The sequence below is a fragment of the Equus quagga genome, chromosome 2 (genome assembly GCF_021613505.1).
Source record: "Equus quagga isolate Etosha38 chromosome 2, UCLA_HA_Equagga_1.0, whole genome shotgun sequence".
Taxonomy (NCBI): Eukaryota; Metazoa; Chordata; class Mammalia; order Perissodactyla; family Equidae; genus Equus; species Equus quagga.
In genome coordinates, this window is record NC_060268.1 from 110,889,045 (window position 1) to 110,908,800 (window position 19,756).

Here is a 19,756-nt window from a genome sequence, read left to right on the forward strand (position 1 = left end):
AGGCAAGCCGATTAACTAGAGACCTTAGTTTTCTTGCTCATCTCTAAAGTAGGACTATTTGTACGTGCGTTGTCTGATTTGCAAATCGTAAAGAGAAAAGTGCCTTTGTTAGCTGTGAAAGGACCCCGTGTAACTTAAAGATATCATTAGTTACTTAGTGTTTTGATTGCCACAATAATTTTTCTTTCTTATCTTTCCTGGTTTTGACCTACTACCAAAATTTGTTTGAGACTAAATTTTGAACAATGGGGTAGAGCGTAGAAACGCATGAGCAGCATGCTTTCACCAGAAGGGCTGACATCACAGTGTCAGTAAGTGCTTTAGAACGTTGGCCTGGTGTCCTCATTGCATTTGACCCTCTTCCCAGCAAACCTCTCATGATTAGCATGCTAAGAAGGAGTGAAATCGATGGATTCCTTGTTCTGTTCGCTCTTTGGAGATGTGGCTTAAGGAAGAGCCGGCTGCCCTGGGAACCTTTCCCTGAACCCTCCCTCCCCATTTGCCCTGTGTGATGGATTGGGTCTGATGCCCCTGAAATCTGCCTTCATGGCAGTCCATTCTTCTCGTGTGCGCTAGCGCTGCTCTCACTTTATGTCATTACCTTTATAAGTTCAGTGGAGCCTGTCTGACCCTTGCCCCTGGATCTGGCATGGGGCCTAACCTGGTGGTCACTTAATTATTTGTTAAGTGAATTAATTAAATAATGGGGCCTGGATCAGCTGCCCTGTTTCATTTCTTTGCATGAATCTAGTGCTTCCTTGAAGCCCTTACTTTCACCTTTCCTGGAACAGAGGCCTGAATACATGGAGAGCATTAAAAACGGGCCTGTTCTTATCTATGAATTCCAGTTTTGCCCTTTGTTGTAGTTATATGCAGTTGTTGAATATTACATCTACTTTTCCCTTCTAATAGTAAAACTCATTTTTTTTCCAGTCAGGAACTTGATTACCTAAAGGGAAGATTGAATTTGAATAACTTGGCCAGAGGGCTGTCACCAAGGATGTGCGGTTACACATTAATCCCAGAGTCAAATCAGGGGTGTCTGAGTCCTTCTTGAGGTGTTTGCCTCAGGGTTTAGGCACCTGAAAGTGTAGACTGGTACTGAAGCCAGTGAACTGACCTCAGTGATCCCCTTCTGCTGTTTTAGCTATGATCTTTGAGTTATAAATTCCTGGCCTGTGCATGGGGTCTTTTGTAAGACTGGAATTATTCTAAGTATTTTAGACTTTAAGAACAAGTGCATTAAAATTCTCTCTCTGTCACACTGCTATTATTTGTTTATTGTTTTCCCCAAAAGAATTAGGGAATATTGGGGAGCTCTTGGAAGAAAATTTGTGGTGACTTGTTGACTTTCTGTGATTTTCTTGCCTTCTGATCTCAGGTGCCCTTGTGCATTGACTCTTCTAATTTCGCTGTGATTGAAGCTGGGTTAAAGTGCTGCCAAGGGAAGTGCATTGTCAATAGCATTAGTCTGAAGGAGGGAGAGGATGACTTCTTGGAGAAGGCCAGAAAGATTAAGAAGTTTGGAGCTGCTGTTGTGGTCATGGCTTTTGATGAAGAGGGACAGGTGAGTGATTCCCTTTAACCTAGCTCCATTGTGGTACTCAGGCTAGAGAGAGCAGTGGGAGAGAACCGAGTCCAAAACAGCCATATATATATATATATATATATGTTACACACACACACCCCTACATATATATGAAAATTTGATATATAGTAAAGTCTTCTTAGCAGTGGAGAAAGAAATTATTCAATAAATGCTATTGTAACAACTGGCTATGCATTTGGAAGAAAATTAAGTTTTAGAGCCCCATTTTTCACCATATACTAAAATAAAGTCTACATCAGTTAAAGATCTGAATGCAAGCAATAAAATTCTAAAGAATATATGGGAACCCAGAAAGAAAATTAATAGCACTATCTACATAAAAATGTAAAACTTTGGGGCCAGCCCGGTGGCATAGTGGTTAAGTTTGTACACTCCGCTTTGGTGGCCCGGGGTTCACAGGTTCGGATGCTGGGCATGGACCTAACACCACTCATCAAGCCATGCTGTGGTGGCATCTCACAGAAAATAGAGGGAGATTGACACAGATGTTAGCTCAGCGACAATCTTCCCCAAGCAAAAAGAGGAAGATTGGCAACAGATGTTAGCTCAGGGCCAATCTTCCTCACCAAAAAAAAAAATGTAAAACTTTGTTTTGCAAAAGACATGATACTGTTTACACATGAGTATTAGCAGTGGCTTAATAGCCCTAATGTGCAAAGAGTTTCTTTAAATCAGAAGGTAAAATGCCCAATCAACCCAATAGGAGAATGGACAGAGGAAGTGAATAAGCAATTTATAGAAAAAGAAATACAAATAGCCAATAAACCTATGAGAAGATATTATATTTTATAATGATTAGAGGAATAAAAAATGAAGCAATATGAGATATGATTTTCTTTTATCAAATAGAAAAAAAATAAAAGATTGATAAATGGCAACTCTCATAATCTGTCTACCACGGAATCAGGGAGGGGCATGTGGGAAGCTTCAGACATTATGGTCATTCAACTGGGTGATGGGTGTACAGTGACTATTGTATTGTTGTTTTATTCCTCACATGGCTTTTATAAATACTTGTGTATCTAGTCAATATTTAATTTAAAACAATAAAACAAAATCCATGCCTTCTGATTCAGCCCTTCCTGGGAATCTTCTAACAGGTTGAGGATGTAAGGTATGTGTTCACATTCATTGTAGCATTGTGGTAGCAAAAAATTGAGAACGCTCTAGTGTCCGTTAATAGGAGAATGCTTAAATCTTGCTACGTGCCACAGAGGATACTGTGCAGCAGTTGAAAAGAATGAGGTGATGGAACCATGTCTACAATATATTAAAAAGTGAAAAAAGCAAGTGACATGATCCCATTTTTTTTTCTATAAAAAAGGATTTATGTGGATATATGTGTGTCTATATAAGCAGAGGAAAAAATTCAGTAGTTGTTAATTGGGTCATAGGGATGGTTTCAGATGGGGACTCACTGACTTCTTATTTATCTGATTGACAAATGGTGGGATTATATGTCCTTTTTCCTTTTCTTTTCTATTTTTAAAATAAAACTATTTTTAGCAAAAGTGTTATTGTTTTGTACAAAAGATGTGTTTTCATCATGGGAAAAATTCAAATAATCCAGAAGAGTGCAAAAGGGAGATAATTTTGATAAGGAACATGTATTAGGCCTTTACTTATACCAAGCAAGCACACTGCACGTGTTAAATCAGTTTTTCCTCCCAACATATAAATATTGGGCATATAGTCTTACTACTTGTGTGCCATGTGAGGAAACCAAAGGCACAAAGACCTTGTATGACTCACTGTTGTCACACAGGTAGAAGCAGTATTGCTGGGAGTCCAGCCTAGGTGATCCTTGTCATTCATTCATCAGAGTCTGTGCTAAATGGTTGTGTATAAGAATCCAGGGAGAGGCCGGCCCGATGGCACAGTGGTTAAGTTCGCACACTCCGCTTCTTGGTGGCCCGGGGTTTGCCGGTTCGGATCCCAGGTGTGGACATGGCACCGCTTGGCAAAAGCCATTCTGTAGTAGGTGTCCCACGTATAAAGTAGAGGAAGATGGGCATGGATGTTAGCTCAGGGCCAGTCTTCCTCAGCAAAAAGAGGATTGGCAGTAGTTAGCTCAGGGCTAATCGTCCTCAAAAAAAAAAAAAAAAAAAAATCCAGGGAAAGGCTGTTGGCTTTGGAAAGGAAGAGTTGGCTGTTATCTTTAGAAAAGATGATCTCGTAAAGCCCATCTGAGGAAGGAACATTTGAAAACCTGAATAAAATGAGAAAGCCATGTGGCCATTTAGGGAAAGAGCAGAAGAGGTTCCAGCAAATTGAAAATTTTGGGTAAGTGATGTATCTGCTGTTCTGTAACTCACTCGCCCCACTCAACAGAATGTTGGCAGCTTCCCATCTTAGTAAATATGCTTTATAACTCCATCTTTTTGGTTGCATTATATTCCAGTATATGTATGTTTTCCTTAGTCTATCATTGATTGAAATTGTGATTGTTTCTAATTTTTTAGTAGAATGAACAGTGGCCGATGAATATTTTAATTCATGTGGCCATTTTCCCCTTGTAGAATAATTTTCTTAGAGTCAGTTCATAGAAGTGGAATTGCAAGGTGAAAGGGTTTGCACTTTTAATATTTTGATAAATGTTGTTAAATTGTCCTTCTGAAAATTTGCATCTAGTCATTTTCCACCACTAGTTTAGTGTGGTAGGACCTTTTGATATAACTTTTATTTTTACCAAAGATATATATGCAGGTAAAAAGGCAAATAGTTCTGTAAGACTTTTTATGAAAAACAGAAGCCCCCAGAGGCAACCACTTTTAACTTTTTTTTAGTTGATTCTTACAGCATTTACCTCCTTATCTTCAAATTCCAGTTTTAGTTATTATTTATTGCCTTTCTATACAGTCACATGCCCTTATGCGTTATTAGGTCAATGACAAACCACGTATACCACAGTGGTCCCCTGAGATTAGTCCCATAGAGCCTAGGTGTGCAGTAGGCTGTACCATCTAGGTTTGTGTAATTGCACTCTGTGATGTTCATATAATGATGAAATCACCTAACGACGCATTTCTCAGAACGCGTCCCTGTCATTAAACGACACATGACTGTAGTGGTTAAGGATTTGACTTTTTCACCATCCTCTACCCCTACTCCACACGTCTTTACATTTATCCCCCCATGCTCCCTATAATATAGTTAGTTTTAGTTATATTTTCTGTGCTTCTGTTATCAAGTGATATAAAGCGTACAACAAAGCTGAGCCATATAATGTGCCATGATTCCTTTTCCTTCCCTGCATCCTGTTTTCCACGAAGTTAATGTTTATCTTTTTGTTTGCTTTGTTTCTTATGTATTTCACCTTCAGACTGTCTCCTGCTTGTGCAAATTTCCAATATCCACTGTATACAAACACATTAAGTAGACTGTCATTTTAATTTCTTGAAGAATTCTCTCTCCAAGTCTTCTGACAGGATCTGGAAAGGTCGCTCAGTAGGCTGACTGCAGAGTGTTCACCGTGAGACCTCCTCACCATCATCCTGGGGATTCCTCTTGCCTCTCTCTCAGGTTTTCAGATCTCTTAATTTCCTCATTCTTGGTTTAAACTCTCATTTGGTGGAGTGCATTCTCTGGGAGATTCTTGTGAAAGAAAACATGCCAGTAAATATTTTTGAAACCTTATGTGTTTGAAAATGGCTTTATTCTACTTTTACAATTAATTGACAATTGTATGGGTATAAGAGTGCAAGCTTGAGATTATTTTCTCAGTTTTAAAGCATTGATCCATTGTCTTCTAATTTCCACTGATTTTGATGAGAAGTCCAGTGCTCTTCTAACCCTTGATTCTTTTTCCGACATATTTGTTTTTCCATCCTCTGGGGGCTTCATGGACCTTCAGTGCCCACAGTGTTCTGAACTCTTGTGATGATGAGCCATCCGTTTTCTTGGGCACTCGGTAGGCCCTTTCAACTGGGAAACTTATGGCCGCAGTTATAGGAAGTTTCCTTGAATTGTTTTATCCTCTTTTTTGGCATGTGTATTATTCAGATATTGGATGTGTTGGAAAGATTGCCTAATTTTCTTATCTCTTCCGTCTCATTTTCGAACTCCAGCATTTTACTCTGCTTCGTGTAAGATTTCTACATATAGACTTATATACCTTTCTACATGTTTAGCCTCTCCATTGAGTCTTATTTCTTTACCCAGGAGCTCTGTTTTTGTTATCCTAATGTTTCTTTAAAATTCATAGAGCAGCCTCTTACTATTTAATGGAGGCAAATATCTGCTCAAATGTATCTTGAGAACTTACCACGTGCCAGGCCTGAGGAGATAACAAGGGAATAAAACCCAGTCCTGTCCTTGTGTGATTTATATTCTTGGATGCAAAGGGAATAAGAAATAAAATACACACACGCTTTCTCCAGCATATATATGTTGGGTGATGTTGAATACAGTAGAGGGAAATGAGAAGGATCGAGGGGATAGGAAGTACCAGGATGAGGGTGGGGGATGCTATTTTGTATAGATGGTTTGGGAATGACTCATGGGTAACGTGACATTTTAGCGAAGCCTGAAGGAGGCGAGGGAGTGAGCCATGTGAAAAGGTGGGGGAAGAGTCTTCTGAGCAGAGCCGGAGCCTTGAGATAGATACATGCTTATCATTTGAAAACCAGCAAGGAGGCCAAGACAGCTGGAGCAAAGAGGAGAAGAGGAGAGTGGAAGGAGAGGCGGTTACAAATGTAGCAGGTAAAGGGGCTCACCCCGTGGTATAGTGGTTAAGTTTGTGCGCTCCGCTTTGGTGGCCCCGGGTTTGCTGGTTCAGATCCTGGGCCTGGACCTATGAACCATTTGTCAAGCCATGCTGTGGCAGCATCCCACATATAAAGTGGAGGAAGATGGGCACAGATCTTAGCTAAGGGCCAATCTTCCTCAGCCAAAAGAGGAGGATTGGCGGCAGATGTTGGCTCAGGGCTAATTTTCCTCAAAAAGGAAAAGGGAGGCAGGGTAGCAGGTAAAAATCACATAGGGTCTTATAGACCACTTGGGCTTTTACTCTGAGTGAGCTAGGAAGCCACTGAAGGGTTTTAGACAGAGGAGTGAACATGATCCCACTTATGTTTTAAAACTACTCTGGTTCTTGGTAGAGGATGGTCTTTACAGACAAAGCAGAACTATTGGAAGTTATTGCTATAATCCAGATGAGAGATTATGGTGGCTAGGACCAAGGTGGAAGCAAATGGGATGTGAAAAGTCATCTGTTGCTAGATATATATTTTAAGGTAGAGCCAGTGGCATTTGCCTTCACATTGGTTGGGGGTTGAGAAAGAAAGAGGAGTGAGGGATAATTTCAGGGTGTTTTGGCCTGGGCAGTTGAAAGGATGGAACTATTGCGATAGGGAAGACTGTGAGAGAAGCAGGTTTGGGATGGGGTAAGGAGAAGTTTGGGTTTGGACATACTATGGTTATGGTGGTATGGTGAGTATGCAGTTGCATAGATGAGTCTGAGTTCCATGGGCAAAGTCCAGCTTGAAGATAGGATTCCCTTACTTGGGAATTATTTGTACACAGATGGTATTTAAAGCAGTGAGACAACTAAGCTCACCCAAGGAAAGACTTAGAGAAGAGGTCCTAGGACCAAATGAGTCTTGAAGCTGCAGAGCTTAGTGGATGCGAAGAAGAGGAGGTGCCATCAGAAGGATTTGGGAAAGAGCAGCCTGTTTGGTAGGAGAAGAACCAGAATAGAGGGTTCACTTGGAAACTGAGTGAAGAACAAGCTTCAAGAAGGGTGCAGTGAGCTGTTTTAAAGAGCTGTGGATAGATCAAATAGGGTGAGACCAAGAATTTACCATTGGATTTAGAAGTGGAGTAGCTTATGATCTTGCTGTTCTGTTTCCAAGGAGATAAAAGCTTAATTGGAGTGGGTTCAAAAGAGAATAGGGGGATTGGAGGTAGCAGATGTAAACAACTTTTTTGAGTTTTCCTGTAAAGAGGAACAGGAAATAGGGTGGAAACTAGAGATGGATATGGGGTTAAGAAAGGCTGTCTGTGTGTTTGTCCTTGTGTCTGTGTGTGTGTCTGTGTGTGAAAACAGATGACGTGACAACATGTTTGTAAGCTCATCGGAATGATCTGGTAGAGAGAGAGGGAGGAGTTGATGCATGAGAGAAAGGGGGCATTTGGTAGGTCCACGACCCCGTGAGTTGAGGGGGGTGATAATCAGTGTGCAAGGAGAGGGGGAGGCAGTATGCTCACAGTGTGGGAGAGAGGCAGAGTGTAAGAGTGCAGACCCACAGGCGCGCTGGTCTTTGTGCTGGTGGGAGTCTATGATTGCTTCTGTTTTCTCAGTGAAGTAGGAAGCAGGGTCAACTCTGAGAATGAGAATGGCATATTGTGTGCTTTGTATACCTGTGATGCTGAACCAGGAGTTTAAAGCAGAAGCACTTCCAGAGGGGAGGGTAGTCACTGCCAGTGCTTTTAAAAAACATGCACGCCTCTGGGCCCCACCGCTTGAATTTCTGACTCATTTGGTCTGGGATGTGACCTGGCTTTAGGAATTTTAAAGCCTTGGGGGTGATTCTCATGTACTCTGGTCAAAAATCAGCGGAGTTTATCTCATTTAGTCGTCATAGCAACCACCTGGGGTAGCTGTCATACCATTTTACAATGAGCCGAAGTCAAAGGGCCAGGACATGATGGAGCCAAGGGTTTATCTCGCAGCCCTGGCTGAGGAACAAGACAAAGAGAACCTTGGGGACTCTAACATGATATGACCTGATCCTGGCAGAGGCCTGTACACTGAAACTCTGTTCATTCTCAGATTCGTTTGTTTATCCCACAGACAAGAGTTGAGTGTCTGTTAATGTGGCAGGTACTGTGCTAGGTGCTGCAAGAAGAGTTTGACAAGGGCCTCATCCTTATGGAGCTGATAGTTGATGATTCGGTTCTGGCCCTAAAAAGCAGATCCATCCTTTGCCCTACCCAGGGATTGATACAGATATTAAGAATTTTCTTCTCTTTTCTCCCTCTCAGTCCCCACAGAACTTGCATCCTTTCCTGGACAGTCACCTTTAAAACAACCTTGCCTTCTTTAAAAGTTGAGAAGCTTTCGGTGGTGGCACCTGCAGTTCCTAGATTGTAACTGAGACCCTTTTCTCCTCCTCAGTGTTAGCTGTGTGGAGATTGCCTCTCAGTCTCGTTTCTGTGTCTGAAATCCTTCCATCTCCTCCTCAATCCTGGGTTCCTGGCATCCACATTCTGTCTTGAGTATGAGTCTGCCAGAGGCACAGCCTCCACTCTTTCAGGGGAGGAGGGAACCAGGAGGCGTTCCAGGTTGGCTTCACATCTCCCACAGCCCAGCTCAGTGCTCTGCTCTGGTCTTCCCCTGCGGGTGGGGTCTCAGCTGTCTTTGTGCCGAGCCTTCACTCCTGCCCTCGGGACTGCTGATTCTGCCTGGGCTCTAGGCTGATGCTTGCCTTCCGCTGCTGTGTCCGCACATTTGCCGCAGTAGAGAATTCATTCAAAAGATTTCTGAACTGGGCCTGTGCCCTTAGTGATTTTGTGAAGACAGAATGTCTTTTGCCATGTGTTTTTCCCTTGAAAATTTCCCTTTCTTCAGCTTTTTTCCTTCTGATTTGTCAGCGCCCTTCTGACAGTGGCACAAACGTCATTCATTCAACAAATAATGTTGAGCACAGCTCTGACAGGCATTGCTCTAGGCACTGGGGATACAGCAAGACTGACATTCCAGCAAGTTGACAAATTAATAATAAATAATAAAACAAGGAACAAAAAATAGTTAACAAGTTGCCAAATAGATAGAATTTCTGGAAAGAGATGCGATGAAGAAGGGAGGAAGCAGGAGAGGTGGTAGTGGGGCTGATTTAGAGAGGATGATTAAGGAAGCCTTCTCTGAAAAATGATATTTGGGCAGAGGCCTGACTGATGTGCATAAAAAGCCATGTCGCAGTGTGTTCTAGGCAGTGGCGGCAATGAGTAGAAAGGCTCTGAGATAGGACAAGCTTGTTGGGTTTCAAGAACATCAAAGGAGCAGTGTAGGGAGAGTCGAGTCGACAAGGGGGCAGATGAGAGGAAATAAAATTGGAGATGTATGACCTGAGTTTCAGGGTGATGGGAAGCCTTCCTGGATTCAGGGTTTTGCTTTCTAGGGTCACTGTTTTGAAGAGTAACGCTAACTTAATTTATATTAGTGACTTAAAGTGTGCGTGTTAACTGGCTAGTGTCATGGTGGGTGGAGATGGGGAATAATGCGTATCTCTGCAGAATATTGGAAGAGCCAAGAAAGCTATGGCAGTGTTGCCTGGGTGATAGGTTAAGACACTGCAGGCAGGCCAAGAAAGGAGAAACACTTATTTTTTAATTTGTTCTTTAGTTGTATTTGAATTTTTATCATGTCTGTGTTTTTGAGAAGGCTGTTTATTAATATACCATATACATGTGTGTAAGATTTGATTTTTACAGAAGCAGTGTAGCTGTTGTGCTGATGAAACCACAAAGGGATCTGTAGACCAATTCCTCCTCTGAGATCATTTGATAAGTGTTTAGAGACTGCTTGGTATTTGGATTTCTATGAAGTCCAAGCATTGATACTTAAGAGCTTTTGGCAAGTGAAATGTGCTTCTGTTTGTATAGATAACACTTCATTTTTCTATTTCAAATTACATCTTTTGCTCCCTTCCCCAGGCGACAGAAACAGACACCAAAACTAGAGTGTGCACCCGGGCCTACCATCTACTTGTGAAAAAACTGGGCTTTAATCCAAATGACATCATCTTTGACCCTAATATCCTCACCATTGGTACTGGGATGGAAGAACACAATTTGTATGCTGTTAATTTTATCCATGCAACAAAAGCCATTAAAGTAAGTATAGGCATTTTCTCTCTTCTATCCAAAACATTGCTCAAATTTATCACATGGCTCCAGTGAATAGTTTCAGCTAACATATATCTATTTATTGGCTGGGAATGTTGGCATTCTTGTTCTTACATAGTAAATTGGTTTTCTGAAATTTAGGGGCCTTTATTATTTTTGCTTTATATGTTACTTTAAACTGTGAAGTATAACACACACACTGGAGAATATATTAAAAATAGAGTCTAGTAAGTAATTAATTATAAAGCATATAATAGCTTTCACTTGCGTCCTGACATAGACTATAGCTAGTGTGCCCATGACTCTCCCTTTCTGATTACAACCCTCATTCTAAATTTTATGAAATAACCATCATCCTGAGTTTTATGATATTTTGTTTGCTCTTCTTCATAATTTCATTAGTTATATATGTACAGTAAATCTGAATTACCCGTGGATTTTGTATTTACGAATTCATCTACTTGCTAAAATTTATTTGCGACCCCAAAATCAATGCTCGTGCTGCTTTTGAGTCATTCACGGACATACCCATGTGCAGAATGATGAAAAATTTAAGTGGCCTGACCCACATGTTCTCAGATAAAGTCAACAAGTACATGCTTTGCCTTCTTGTTTCAGCTTTCATTCTGTAAACGTGTCTTTTTCATGGTCTAGTTAGTACCATGTTTTTCACATTTTTGAGCTTTTTCTTGGTGATTTCTCTGTTTAAATGGCCCCAAAGCATAGTGCTGAAGTGCTGTCTAGTGTTCCTAAGTACAAGAAGGCTGTGATGTGCCTTATGGAGGAAATACTTTTGTTAACATAAGCTTCGTTTAGACATGAGGTATAGTGCTGTTGGCTGTGAGCTTGATGTTAATGAATCAACAATATATATTAGACAAGGTGTCTTTAAACAGAGACACACATAAAACAAGGTAATATAATGATCAGTTGATAAAAATTTTGTGACCAGAGGCTAACAGGAACCTAACCCTGTATTTCCCCCAGGAGCAGTGGTTTTCAGTATTCCTGATTCAGTGTTCATGGTGACTTAACAGAAAATAATAACTACCATAAATAATGAGAATCGACTGTATAAACAGTATAATTTTGCCTGTTTTGAGCTTAATGTAGACAGTCTTTTTTTTTTTAAAGATTGGCGCCTGAACTAACATCTGTTGCCAATCTTCTTTTTCTTTTTTTTTCTTCTTCTTCTTCTCCCCAAAGTCCCCCAATACATAGTTGTATTTTCTAGTTGTGAGTGCCTCTGATTGTGCTATGTGGGATGCCGCCTCAGCGTGGCCTGATGAGTGGTGCCATGTCCATGCCCAGGATCCAAACCAGTGAAACCCTGGGCCACTGAAGTGGAGCATGTGAACCTAACCACTCGGCCATGGGGCCGGCCCCTAAGCAGAGTCTTAGAACTCTTATGCCTTCTTTCCTTACCTGACTTCATTTTAAAGATTCTTCTGTGTTGTTACAGCTGTACTTGTTCCTTTTTATTAATATATAATATTCTCTCGTGTAACTATACCACAATTAACCATTCTATTGTTGATAGATAATTTGGTTGGTTTCCAGTTTTTGGACATGATGAGCAATGCTGCTATGAGCAGTCTTGTATATGTATCTTGGGCTGATTTTCTCTATAGCGTATGCCCAGAAGTGGAATGGTTGGGTCATAGTAGTAGATAGTGGAAGCTGTCTCCCTAAATGCTTGATCTAGTTCGTACTTTAACGAACAGTAAGTATGAGTCCCTGTTGTTCCACATGCATGCTGCAGCTTGACATTGTCAAAAGGTGTGGTGGAAATTCCCTCCTGTCCTTTTATAATTGGTTGATTTTATAATGAACTAGGGAGTTTGTTCATTTAGGTTATAGAAGCCTTCTAGTAGCTTGTGCTTTCAGTGAATGACAGGCTTCTGTCTGTCTCTTTCAGTCTCTCTCTCTGTCTCTCTCTCTCTCAGTGTTGTCTGTCTCTGTCTCTTTCTTTCTCTGTCATTTGTCCAGCAAATATTTTATGGTGCATTCAGTGTGTATTGTGCCTTATCATGGTCACTGCAGAGGCATACAGAGGTAAAGCAGAATTTTTTGTTTTTGCTTAAGGAGAATAGAGTCTAGTAGGAAAAACTATTTATGAGGCAGTCCCTTTGTGACACCATAATATGGCAAATTTTGGTCTGTGTTTAGCTACCAGAAGCTCTGAATTACTTTGGACTTTATATGTTTTTTACTTTCCACTCTTATATGTAAAGTTTAAGAGATACGACTGCTGCTTTTAGCAAAATAGGAGGATCTTTTCGCCTTTTTTTTTTTTTTGCCAGGAAACATTACCTGGAGCCAAAATAAGTGGAGGTCTTTCCAATTTGTCCTTCTCCTTCCGAGGAATGGAAGCCATTCGAGAAGCAATGCATGGGGTTTTCCTTTATCATGCAATCAAGGTATAGTAGAAAACCTGTTTTCCTTGTTGAAATCAGCTTTTACTTAGGGCAGGTGTTTGCAAACTTTGGCCCACAGACTAACTCTGGCCTGCTGCCAGTTTCTGTGAATAAAGTTTTATTGGAACACAGCCATACCCACTTGCTTGTATATTGTCCATGTCTGCTTTTAGGCCAGCAGAGACTATGGCCTACAATATTTTCTATCTGGCCCCTTACAGGAAATGTTTGCTGACCCCTCGTTTAGGGTATCACTGGAAATCCTCATTTTTCTTTTTATTGCCATAGTTTGGTATGGACATGGGGATAGTGAACGCTGGAAACCTCCCCGTATATGATGATATCCATAAGGATCTTCTTCAGCTCTGTGAAGATCTCATCTGGAATAAAGACCCTGAGGCCACTGAGAAGCTCCTACGTTATGCTCAGGTAGAGAAAAGAGTGTTCTAATGGGTGGCTTTTCCTATCTTTGAATTTACCACTCACTTATAGTTACTAGACCTTCATTGGCATAGAAGCAAGTATCTAATCATGTCTTTGGATCATTGAAGACTTCTACGGAGAGTTCCAGAGAAGGTGTTTTAGTTAGGGCAAGGAAGGAGGAACAGGCCACACATAGGCTGTTTCATTATTCTGAACTTGTTTCTTTAAATTTATTTTAAAATGTAAAATTGATTTTTCTCATACCAAAGTAATACATATTAATTCTAGAAAATTTACAAAATACAGATAAGCAAAGAAGAAAATAAAATCACTCATAATCCTACCACCTTTTAGTCATGGTTTTTGTGTTTTTCAAAATGAATGTTTACTTATATGTGTACATGCACACACACACACATTTTTACAAAAATAGAACTGTACTCTGATGCTTTTTTGGTAACCTGTTTGTTAAGCAGTATACTGGAACATCTTTCCATTTTACTAGATATTTTCCTACCTCGTCATTTAAAATGTCTATTTTGGATTTCTTGCATGGCAGTGTTGTTATTACCTGGTTCCCATTGTTGTAAGTTTACATTAGTATACCTGTTTATATTAGGATCTGGTTGATCTGTGGCAAGGTTCTGTGGTTCAAGGCTTGAAGTCTGTATACATTTGATCTAGAAAAATGAGAATAATTTTTAATCCAAAAATCAATTCCTTGTTTCCCACTTATTGTGTGTTGGCAGTCCTAGATACAGTAAGTATCTGTCATGGGTGCTGCTTCCTAGAATTTAGTTTAAGGAAAGATGAGATCTTTACCTCAAAAAAACTTACTTTTTGATTTGTTTCAGAAAGTCATGGCAAAGGAAGGCATTTTTCTTACAAAGCATGTTGGGAAGTGATAGAATGCTTTTATGTATATTGCCAACTTTGTTAATGTTTTCCATATTAAAATCTGAGTTTAACTCTGGCAGAAATGCTAACTTTTCCTCTTCTAACACCGAAGAGTATTAACATGTTCTGGAAGAAGGATAGGACAATGTAGGATTAACCGCATCCTTGACTGCTCAGCCTTATGAGGGGCAAGGTTGAGATTTCTGAAGCTGCTCACGTTAGCCTTCGGCTCAGCAAAGCTGATTGGCATTCAAACTGTGCCAGTGAGCACATGACTCTCCTCTCAGTTCCTTAAAAACATTTCTGGTTTCTCATGTGAACCCAGGACAAAGTGTCTCAGATCTCGGTTGTTGCAAATATAACCAAGTTCTACTTCTTAGCTCATTACTTAGGAGACAATCCCTAGATTTCATTCTCATGACTGTTTCTGCTCATGTAGACAAAGTGCTCAGTCTTTTAATATTCTTCAAACATCAAGGCATGGGTAAGAAACACTATTCAGTTTTCAGTCTTAGCCTGTCTTCCACCTAGTGGGGGACCCTCCACTAATAACTGACTAGGACAGGGTTCTGTTGAAAGGCAGAAGGGCATCATAGCTGGTATAATCGTGAAGTTATGCCAGAGAGCTCTTAATTAACCCATAAAAAGATGTGCAATTTCATCTTTTCCTCCACTGTCCGGATGAGATAGTTCTCTCACTTAGGAAAGATGGGGCTCCTTATTTGTAAGACTGTTCTCATTTAAGGTTTTCTTGGCTTTGTATTTGCCAGTCATTCTTTTTGGTCTGTGATCACTTTTAGCATTTGTTTACAAGTTGTTTCTGTATATCATGCTGAGCTGCCAAGAGGTTTTGCCCCCAGGACACAGCCAAATTGAGGGAAATCTTAATAGCAATTGCAAGAGCTTAAACAATCCATCATATAAGAAATTGCCTCCCTCTTAATGTAACCACAAGGACTTATTCCAAGCCATTGACCCCTCTGTCAAGTAGGCTAACTCTCTACATTCAAGGTGACTTCTGTTACCGTTAAAGGAATTAATAATCAAAACAGGTATACTTTAATAACTCCCAGGAGTCACCGGCTCTGTAGCAATTCCTCAGGATACACCAAGTGCAAATGGAGCATGCAAAGCAGGAATATTAGAAGGCAAATAAGGGATGAGGAACTTATTTTCTTGATAAGAGAATGATTATCTCTTTTTCTTATTAAATGATGAAGTCTGCACCCAAGTTCCTGTCTGATACATTGAGAAGAGTGGAAAGAGCCCTGTCTCCGATCCTCCTAAGTAGTCTAATCCCACTTTGGGGAGTAAGGGGTTTTACTGAAAAATAATTCCCCTAATTTGGTGCAGACTGACCTGTGGCGGATAAATTCTTTTTAGTAGTAAAAGTTCCAGGTGTCATGGTAAGAGATAATTCACGTGGAATTTCTTTATTAAGTACTTTGTACCCTAATAGAGGAGGTCATAACCCCTTTAGGCAGGGACTGGAAGGATCTCTGCTCTGAATAGGATAGCTATTGAATAAGCTTGGATTGCGAGAATGTTCTTGATATTTTTCTGGAAAAAAGGTCATCTGTTCTTTGATCTGGCCTTCGGCTCTCATTGCCATTGGAGCTCACATTCTGCTTCGGCTTTCTCTCAAGGAGTTTACTTCCCTTGATGCTGGTCCGGTTTGATTTCATAAACAAAACACAGATCACCATGAGGACCCTGTGGGGCAGGAGCTACTCTAGAGCTGTGGATACAGATACAAGGAGTAGCCAGATGGACATGACAATTGATTGTTCGGTTTGCTTGGTAGTGTTTCTGAAGCATGTTGATCAGGTGGGGTAGTTTTCATTCACTGCAGCCCCAACACTTTAGTGAAATCTTCACTGGCCTTCACTGTGTCCTCATGTGCCACTATTTGTAATCACATACATACTGACCGCTCCCCACCCCATATGTGTGGCACACTGTGGTATTTTTCTGTGAACACACCAGGTCCTTTTTCCAATAGTGTGTGGAACACTCTGCCCTGTTTTTACACATCAGACTCCATCCCGCAGCAGGAATTGCCTGATTTTGTGGCTCAGAGAACAAATGGTGTTTACATGTATCAAGTGATGTGAATGTGACCTTTGAAGGACTTTTTCTGTCTTTCTTTCCTTCTTCTCTTCTCTTCTTTTCTCTTCACTTCCCTCCCTCCCTCCCTCCCCTCCTCCCTTCTTTCTTTCTTTCCTTCTTTCCTTCCTTCCTTCTTTCCTTATTTCCTTCCTTCCTTCTCTCCCTCCCTCCTTCCTTCCTTCTTCCTTTCTCAGTGCCACACAGCTCTAGTTTTGTGTTTTCTCTTAAAGATCAGAGTATATAACTTATGAATTTTGTAATTTTTAGGGTATTTTTAATTGAGATATAGTTAACATATTATGTCAGTTTCAGATGTACAACATAATGAGTCCATATATGTCTATATTGTGAAATGATCACCACAATAAGTCTAGTTAATATCCATCACCACACAGTTACAAATTTTTTTCTTGTGATGAGATCTTTTAAGATCTACTCTTAGCAACTTTCAAATATAGAGTACAGTATTGTTAACCATAGTCACCATGCTGTACATTGCATCCCCAAGACTTTTTAATTTTTTGACTACCTTCGCTCATTTTGCCCACTCCTCCAACCCCCCTGCATCTGGCAACCACCAGTCTGTTCTGTGTATCGATGAGTTCGGTTGTTTTTAGATTCCACATACAAGGAAATCATATGGTATTTATCTTTCTCTCTCTGACTTATTTCACTTAGCACAATACCCACAAGCTCCATCCGTGTTGTTGCAAATGGCAGAATTTTCTTCTTTCTGGCTGAAGAACATTCCATTATGTGTGGGCAGTTAGGTTATTCCCATGTCTCAGATATTTTAAATAATGCTGCAAATAATTCTTTTTAAATTACATTTTCTTTAGGTTTTTTGATATGCAAGAAAGCCCTTGTGTTGTCATAATTTCAGTTACAGCCCCAGCCCTGAATCTTGGCTTTTGCCCCAAGTCCTTCCTTCTCTTCTTACACGTTGTTTCTTAGTTGATGCCTTTATGTTTATCCTTTCCTTCCCCTCCTGTTACCAGCACTGCAGTCCAGGCCTTTCATCATGGACTATTAAAACATTCTCCCCCTTTTTGGGTTCTCTTTAAAATACTTCTTTGAATGTTACTCTGCAGCTTCTGAACTTTGAATTCTGCCCTCCACCCCACAATTGCCTGGAAGGTTAAATCTAAACTCCATAGCGTGGATTTGTGGCGCTCTGTGACTCGGCCTCTGCTATCCTGCACAAACGTTGCTCCAGACATCACTAAAACATTCAGCTAATATTTACTGAATTCTTGTTTTGTGCACTTTACTGAACTTGGAGGATCTAGCTAGTAAGAGAGCTGTGTCCCTACAGAGCCTCGAGTTTAGTGAGACATGCAAAAATATATGGAGGCAATTCTGATCCACTGTGGTAAGTGCTATGATAGGGGAAATACAGGATGCTATGAGAATGCTTCAGAGGGACACTGAACCCAAAGGTAGAGGTGGTCGGGGAAAGCTTCCCAGAAGTGATGGGTCAGGTGAGCCCTGAAAGTTCAATAGGAGTTTGCCAGGCTAAGGTTTGGGGTTGGAGAGCAGTGCTGGTGGTCCCTGCCAGGGGAGGAGTATTCACATCTAACTGGGGCCTGGCATTGTGGTAGGTGCTGAATAAACGTATGTCAGATGAACAAATGTGAAGGCCCAGGCATGAAAGAGATGATGGGGAGTGTAAGGGACTGAAATGTTCAGGATGGCTAAGCTTGTTGGGAATCGTAGAAGATGAAGCTATAGGAGAACACCAGATAAGGGCACTGTATGGCATAGAAAGGAGTCAGTACTATATCTCAAGAACAATAGGGAACTTCGAATGAATTTTTTCACCTAGGGGCAGTTTGATCAGATTTGCGTGTTGGAAAGGTCCCCCTGGCTACTGTGCGAAAGGTGCATTGGAGATCAGGGTGATTCTGGGCTGCGGAGACCACTTATTGCTTGGACTATGAAGGTGGAATTGGGGTGGAGAGAAATGTTGAGGAGGTGTAATCATTAGGACTAGGTGATTGATTAATTGTGAGGAACGAATAGAGTAGAGGTTCAAGAATGATACTTATTTTCTGGTTTGGGAAACTGGTGCCACTGGTTGAGATGGAGAAAACAGATAAGGTAATGCAATTCACCTTTTGTGCCATTGATCCTTGCGCTTCTGTTTCTTTGCTGAATCCGTCAGCTTCTTCAAAGTCTCTCTTCACCACCCCAGTTTGCGATAATCACTCCTTGCTCAAAATTCCTAGTCTAGTTTGTATTATCTACTAGTCTGTATCGTCTGCTCATTCGACCCTCAGCACATGTTTTCTCTTGTGGCTCTCTTTTCTTTGTATATTTTCCACCTCCCTTGTGATAGGACAAAGTCCTTGGGAACATAGTTCATGTCCTGCACTTCTGAGTGTGCCCACCTCCAGGGTGATGTCTGACCTAGTTTCACTACATCTTTTCTACATATATTTGTGGGTAGTCCTTGTTGAAAGCTTTAAAAACTCATCAGATGTGTGGTATAGCTTCAGACATTTATTAAGATCTTAATTCATGCTGGATACTCTACTAGGGACTGGAAGTATTTTTGATGCCAAGTAATTCTAAGTGACCTGTTATACCCATCTCTCTGTCCTAATTTGAATTCAGACTCATGGCAAAGGAGGGAAGAAAGTCATCCAGACCGATGAGTGGAGGAATGGCCCCATTGAAGAACGCCTTGAGTATGCCCTCGTGAAGGTGAGTTGTGCGACCGCTGAGTGTGGACTGGAGGCAGGAGACTCCTCATGGTTGTCTGATGTTGATGCTGGAAGGGTGGTGCTGACAGCAGCTGGCAAAGGAGATTCCCTAAAGACCACCCCTGGGTGATTTTGCATCCCCCATCTCTGGCACATGTGGCAGTGTCTAGAGACATTTTTGGTTGTCATAACTGGGGCTGGGAGGTGTTACTGGCATCCAGTGGCCAGGGATGCTTCTAAACATCCTCCAGTGCACGAGACAGGCCTGCACATCAAAGAATTTTTCAGCTGCAAATGTCAGTATTGCCAGGGTTGAGAAACGCTCTCCTAGACCAAGTTGCTGTCAGTCGGTCAACAAGCAAGTCCTGGCTCTTCTGCTGATAAGTGGAATTTTAGCCAACATAATCTCTTAGCTTCGGTTTCCTCATTTGTGAATCTGGAGAATTTCAGAGGTTTTTTTTTGGCTCTGAAATTTAACTTTTAACTTCCTGGACCTTTTGAGATTCACATATTTCAGGTTGTGGAACTAGTCAGCTGCATCCAAGGCCTTGAACTGGGGACACTGAAGGATTAGGGCTTGCTGAGTGAAGGCTGGATAAGTCAGTGGAGGCCTCATGGATCTGAACTTCCCATAAAGGTCCTGCCCACTGTCATTCCTCCCCTAGCCCCGTAACATACAGTGAGAAAACACTGATTTCACAGGAGATATTTATTAACGTGTAATCTGTTAAAGTGTATTTTATTGTGAA

General features: G+C 41.0%; 1 protein-coding gene across 2 annotated transcripts in view; it reads left to right on the top strand.

Annotated features, from left to right (window-relative positions):
• Nucleotides 1-19,756, top strand: part of MTR (5-methyltetrahydrofolate-homocysteine methyltransferase) — a 100,383-nt gene that overhangs the window by 41,158 nt on the left and 39,469 nt on the right. For both annotated transcript variants that reach the window (XM_046654080.1, XM_046654082.1), the window contains exons 15-19: nucleotides 1,382-1,567; nucleotides 10,265-10,444; nucleotides 12,760-12,876; nucleotides 13,162-13,302; nucleotides 18,919-19,008. In XM_046654080.1, the coding sequence (XP_046510036.1) occupies nucleotides 1,382-1,567; nucleotides 10,265-10,444; nucleotides 12,760-12,876; nucleotides 13,162-13,302; nucleotides 18,919-19,008 (714 nt within the window). The remainder of the gene's footprint in view (nucleotides 1-1,381; nucleotides 1,568-10,264; nucleotides 10,445-12,759; nucleotides 12,877-13,161; nucleotides 13,303-18,918; nucleotides 19,009-19,756) is intronic.